At 45.7% G+C, this 5433-nt stretch overlaps 1 protein-coding gene across 1 annotated transcript in view; it reads left to right on the top strand.

Annotated features, from left to right (window-relative positions):
* Positions 1–609: 609 nt before the first annotated feature.
* The window catches only part of otog (otogelin), a 43239-nt gene continuing 38415 nt past the window's right edge, over positions 610–5433 (top strand). Inside the window, exons 1-8 of the mRNA XM_068728727.1 lie at positions 610–681; positions 1070–1191; positions 1271–1479; positions 1628–1758; positions 1847–1953; positions 3428–3537; positions 4825–4950; positions 5105–5213. Of these exons, the coding sequence (XP_068584828.1) occupies positions 610–681; positions 1070–1191; positions 1271–1479; positions 1628–1758; positions 1847–1953; positions 3428–3537; positions 4825–4950; positions 5105–5213 (986 nt within the window). The remainder of the gene's footprint in view (positions 682–1069; positions 1192–1270; positions 1480–1627; positions 1759–1846; positions 1954–3427; positions 3538–4824; positions 4951–5104; positions 5214–5433) is intronic.

Below are 5433 nucleotides of genomic sequence, written 5' to 3' on the forward strand. Positions count from 1 at the left end.
CTTTAGACACGACCTTCATTCCGTCACCGTTCACCTTTCTTCCCTAAATTCTTCGGCCCAGTTCCAAACCCCGGCTTTGAGAGGGAGATGACGTGTCGGTCGTGGGGTCAGTACAACTTCGAGACCTTCGACGGCCTCTACTACCACTTCCCCGGTCGGTGCACGTACACTCTGCTGAGGGACTGTGAGGAAACCACCCAGGCCAGCATCGTGGTTCAGGTCAGTAAACCCCCCCCCCCCTCCCCCGACTATAAGCTGCCCCGACGGTTTGGACTCGGTGGCGTCTTGCTCTAAAACACACTCGTGCTTTCTGACTCCTGCGACGTTCCAAGTCTCAGCCCTCGAAGGTAAAAGATTAGTGAAAAGCTAATCTGGTTATTAGAGTCAATTACCATTAAATGCTGCAATTACCCACAATGCCTTGAAAGCATCTGCAACAGACCGGGACTTTGTTTCCCGTGAAAAAGGTAACAGATACCATATCTGTCTATGGGAAAACCAAACCGAACAGAGGACACGAGGAGATCCAAGCGCGTTATGATTATTCATATGTTCCACAAACAAAAAGTAAATATAAAGTTGCAACGCTGCAAATCAAAGAACCGGAGCATGCTAGAGGGAGGTGTGATGCTTTCAGGGCTCAAGTTTCAGCGTTCCTCTTTCAGGCACAGCTGGTTGTCTGTGAGTTCTTCTGTTCATCAGGTTGTTTCTTGTTCTTTCTTCATTTGTGCAGGACTGAGTCTCTGCCGGACGACTCGTTTCACTAGAACAGACAAATTGCTCTCTTTTCAACGGAACTTTCCTTTATTCAAAAGTATAATCGGGTTAAAAACAAGGAGAAAAAACGTCAGTTAACCAGGAGAACCCTTAAAGTTCAGTCACATATTCATATGTGTAGGTTTAGTCTCTCACACATACTTTATATAAGAAGTGGACGGAGCCACCGTGACGTAGTCAATGGAGGGAACACATGAAAAACCACCAGTATGAAGTTCTTAAAAGGTGAAAAGCATATTATTATTATTACTATTATTATTATTATGCATTGTTTGCGTCTCGCTGTGTGCAGGTCCACAATGACCCGGGCTGCGGCTCCGCCCCCTACGCCTGCCACCGTTCCGTCAGCCTCTTCCTCCCGTGGGAGGGCGAGGTCCGGCTGCACGCCACCAACGTCACCTACAAGGGTCAAAGGTGACTGCGACGCTAATCTCACATTTTGTATTTGCACGGTATCTCACGGTGCATTTATTAAACGGTCTCTCGTCTTCAGTCTGCAGCTGCCCCATCACATCCACGACCTGCAGCTGGAGCGGATCTCCCAGTACGTGCTGGTGACGCAGCAGCACGGCTTCACGCTGGCCTGGGAGGGACGCAGCGGCTCCGTCTACATCAAACTCAGCCCGGAGTTCGTGGGCAGAACCTGCGGCCTGTGTGGGAACTTCAACGCCGACGTCCAGGACGACCTGAAGACGAGCTACGGTACGGTTCTTCTGTCTGAAATACACCAAACACGTTGACGGATCCCATTCAATCCCATGGAGCGCAAGAGATCATCATGGATACATTCGCCGTATCTAAATCTGCATAATCACGACCCAATGAAGTATGACGTGTGTGTCTCTCTCAGGTGTTCTGACTCATGACGTAGAAATGTTTGGGAATAGCTGGGTGGAGGCCGAGCCGCACGAGGCCCGATGTCCCATGGTGCCCTCTGGCTTCTCTTCCCCCTGTGCTGCAGTGGAAGCTCACGTCCTGCTGGTAAGGCATCTGATAGAGGGAGAAACGTGGACGCTTGTGTGTTCGTTCGAGTGTAAAAACTCGTCTTTGTGTGTTTTCGTGGGCGCAGAAAGTGGAGGAGGTGTGTGCGATGCTGCTGGATCCACCATTTCAGAGCTGCCACGACTTGGTCAGCCCGCTGTCCTACATGGCCAGCTGCTCCAACGACCTCTGCAGGTAAGAGCGCCTGATTCAGATCGGCCTCACGCTCATGTTGTCCAGATGGTGAGCTTTGTCGAAAACCTCACGGTGTCATAGAGGTTCATCCGTTGTGGGTCGTGAATATCCACAGATATTTTCATGGGAAATTGAGCCATTTGTTTCTCAGATATTGTGATCATTTGGATTGTCTAAAATAGAAAGGATTCATCCCCAGAGGAGCATGAATGTGTTTCTTGTGTACAGTTTGAACTGGTGTTAGAAGAAAGGTCAGTAGACAATCACAGACTGTATATAAGAAGTAGACAGAGTCATCGGGACGTCACTTATTGGTTTGTGGGCTGATATTTTGAAGCCTCAAGTTTGACAATTTTGCTGCCGCCATCTTGGATTACGGCCGTCACCATGTTGTTTTTTTTGCAACCAATGAACAGGATGTGACCATATTTGGACCGAGGAGGAGTGACGTAGAGACGCCGTACACGTTTCTGTCAATCACAGTAATGTGAGAAAATGACTCTACTTCTCTCTTGATTTATTCCCTCAGTAAACATTGTAAACATGAGTTTATGATCTCAATATCTAGTTTACAGTCTTCTTCAATACAGCATGATGTTCATTTAGTACATTATGGTCCATTTAGAGTCAAACAGACCATAAAGCAGGGGATGCTTTAGGGGCGGGGCTACACAGTGATTGACAGGCCTCTTACCAGAGACGTATACGGCGTCTCTACGTCACTCCTCCTCAGTCCAGATATGGTCACTTCCTGTTCACTGGTTGAGAAAAAAACAAGATGGCGACGACCAAAATCGTCAAACTTTAGGCTTCATAACAGCCGTCCACAAACCAATGGGTGACGTCACAACGACTACGTCCACTTCTTATATACTATGGTCTAAACACATAAAAAAATCTTTATAGAAGTTCTTCTGTGACTAATTTAACATTAATAAAGCTGAATTCATGTTTTTGTTAGCTCTCATTGGGCATAACTCGTCTCTGTGAAGCCACTTGAAGTGTGTTTTGAGAGGATTTTTAACTTTCACTCCAGGTCCACAAGAAACACCGATAGCACTTCTTGTTCCTGTCTGGTTTGAAACGATCCCACTCTCAGCTTTCTCAGTTAGTGTGTTTTGGTGGCTCGGGTCCATGATCCTGAACGTGCCCTCTCTCTGTTAGTAACATTAGCCCTGGCAGTCTGTTTAAAGTGAACTCAGAGTGAGGTGGAACAGACACCGGTGATCAAGACACAAATGTACCTCATCAGGTGACCGTTACAGACACACTACAACAAACGCTTCTTTCTTTTTTTTCTAGCTTTCGCTAGCCCAGTTGAGAAGATTAGCTCATTAGGGCGACACAGCTGGCGGGTAGTTATTTGTTTTCGAGCGGTCACAGTCTGATCAGTTCGGCGTACCTGGCTCATGTGGCCACACCTTTCTCCTGGCTCCGCTCAAAGAGTCCCCCTCTGTTTGTTTCTCCGTTGAAGGTCGGGTCCCGACGGTGATGCGGTATGCCAGGTGTTCAGCGAGTACGCCCGGGCCTGTGCCCACGCCGACCACCCACTGCACGACTGGAGGCAGCACATTCCTCAGTGTGGTACGGGTTTTTTTTCCAGGTGTTTTTCAAACTGTGTGCCACAGAGGGACCCCGATAAAAACACGTCGACTCGGTTAAATTAGAATATGGACAACTTATTCATTTGTAGAAGTTTTAAGAGTGGTGCAGGGGTGACGTCATTTTGTAGGCGAACCCCCGAAAAGTCGGCGTCGCGCTGGTTCCCTTGACAAAAAGCCAATGGTGTTATTGAATTGGCTTTTGAATTATTGCAATAAGATATCCTCTGTGGGAAACACAAGGTTATTATTCTCAGGTACGATTTGTTCAGCAAAATAATCTTCATAAAGGAACTCCACTTTTATGATTTTTGAAGGGTGAATGCAATCGTCAGAAGTAAAAAGCTAATGTTAGGCTGTAAAAAAAAAAATACAACTCGGTCGCATGTGCTGCGTCTTCATCTAGCCACTTTTAGCAACCGCCTTCTTCAAGACACTTAAAAGCTCCAAAGTTGACAAGAGGGGTATCTGTTGTATTTTATATCACAGAACGAAACGTTAAAATATCTTAAGCGTGTGTTAACAGCAGACCTTATTCCAGGCATCTAACCAAAAACACATGACTCATTTCATTCTGGGTTTTAGGTTCTTATTCCTGCAGCGCTCTATATTTAAACAGAGGTTCAACTGTTAAACAAAATTAAACTGTGAAAATAAAACAATTTCATACATTTTTTATTACGTTTAATGTACAAATTGATCACATTTCCTGCTGAAATAATTCATATTGATCAGATCGGTGTTCTGCCGTAGCCTACCTAATGTACATTAGCCAAAGAACCGTTAGCTAACTGTGGCTACGGTTTCAGTTCTTTCAGTGGTGTGTGTGTGAAAACCCACTAAGTTATTTTATAAATAACACGTTTGCGTAGTTCTAGCCTACTTAATGTCAGCTAAAGAACCGTTAGCTGTTGTTAGCATAAGATGCTAACGTATTAGCTGGTGGAGGAAAATAGGCTACCTAGTGGGCACAGTTAAAGTTAATTAACACATTTTTACTTCCATATACAAATATAAATATGTAAGCACTTTGTTTCATTGCTTTCAGTGGTGCCTGGAAACCCATTAATATAATTTATATCGATCAGATGTGTACGGATTTAGCCTGTCTTGCGTTAGCTTACTGTTGCTATAAGGCGAACTGTGTCTATTACAGAGTCTGGTTTACTTTTGATAGTCAACACGCACACAGGAATATATTTAATTGTCAGTCTGCATCAGTAAAGACTTTTTTGACATGTGTGTTGTGTTTTAATTTTCTCGCGACCAGCGAAGCAGTGTCCCCTGGGTCTGCAGTACAGGGAATGCATCAGCTGCTGCCCGGCCTCCTGCAACCTGGAGCGAACGTGCATCGACAGCAAGCTGGCCTGCCTGGATGGATGCTACTGCCCCAATGGCGCGTATCTACCCTGATTATATCGATCCGTCATAGTGTCTATTCTCCCGAAAAGACTGCAGATACACCATTTATTACACTTTCTTTCTTGTCTTCTGACCTTAAAATAAACAACTAAAATAAAACACTTTTTCCTGCATCTGTCTGTCCTCAGGTCTGATTTACGAGGACGGGGGCTGCGTGACGCCCTCCGACTGTCCCTGCGAGTACCACGGCCTGTTTTACCCGTCTGGACAGACGCTGCAGGAGGAATGCAGCAACTGGTGAGTGTCGCGCTTCATGCTTCATTAGATAGATGCTTCTGCTTTGTACGTGCTTTGTTGTCTTAACGTTGAATATTGTGTCTCTCCCCATTACGTCCTGTTTTCCCTCGAGAGACATGTGACATGACAGCAAGCGGCGTTTGACCTCTCTGTCACTTCCAATGCCATTATAACAAGAAACGGGGTGGATAAAATGGATAGAAGATTTGATTTACCCGTT

Source organism: Cebidichthys violaceus, unplaced genomic scaffold (genome assembly GCF_023349555.1).
Source record: "Cebidichthys violaceus isolate CVI_PGR_0920_01 unplaced genomic scaffold, fCebVio1.0.p SCAF_43, whole genome shotgun sequence".
In the NCBI taxonomy this organism is placed as follows: Eukaryota; Metazoa; Chordata; class Actinopteri; order Perciformes; family Stichaeidae; genus Cebidichthys; species Cebidichthys violaceus.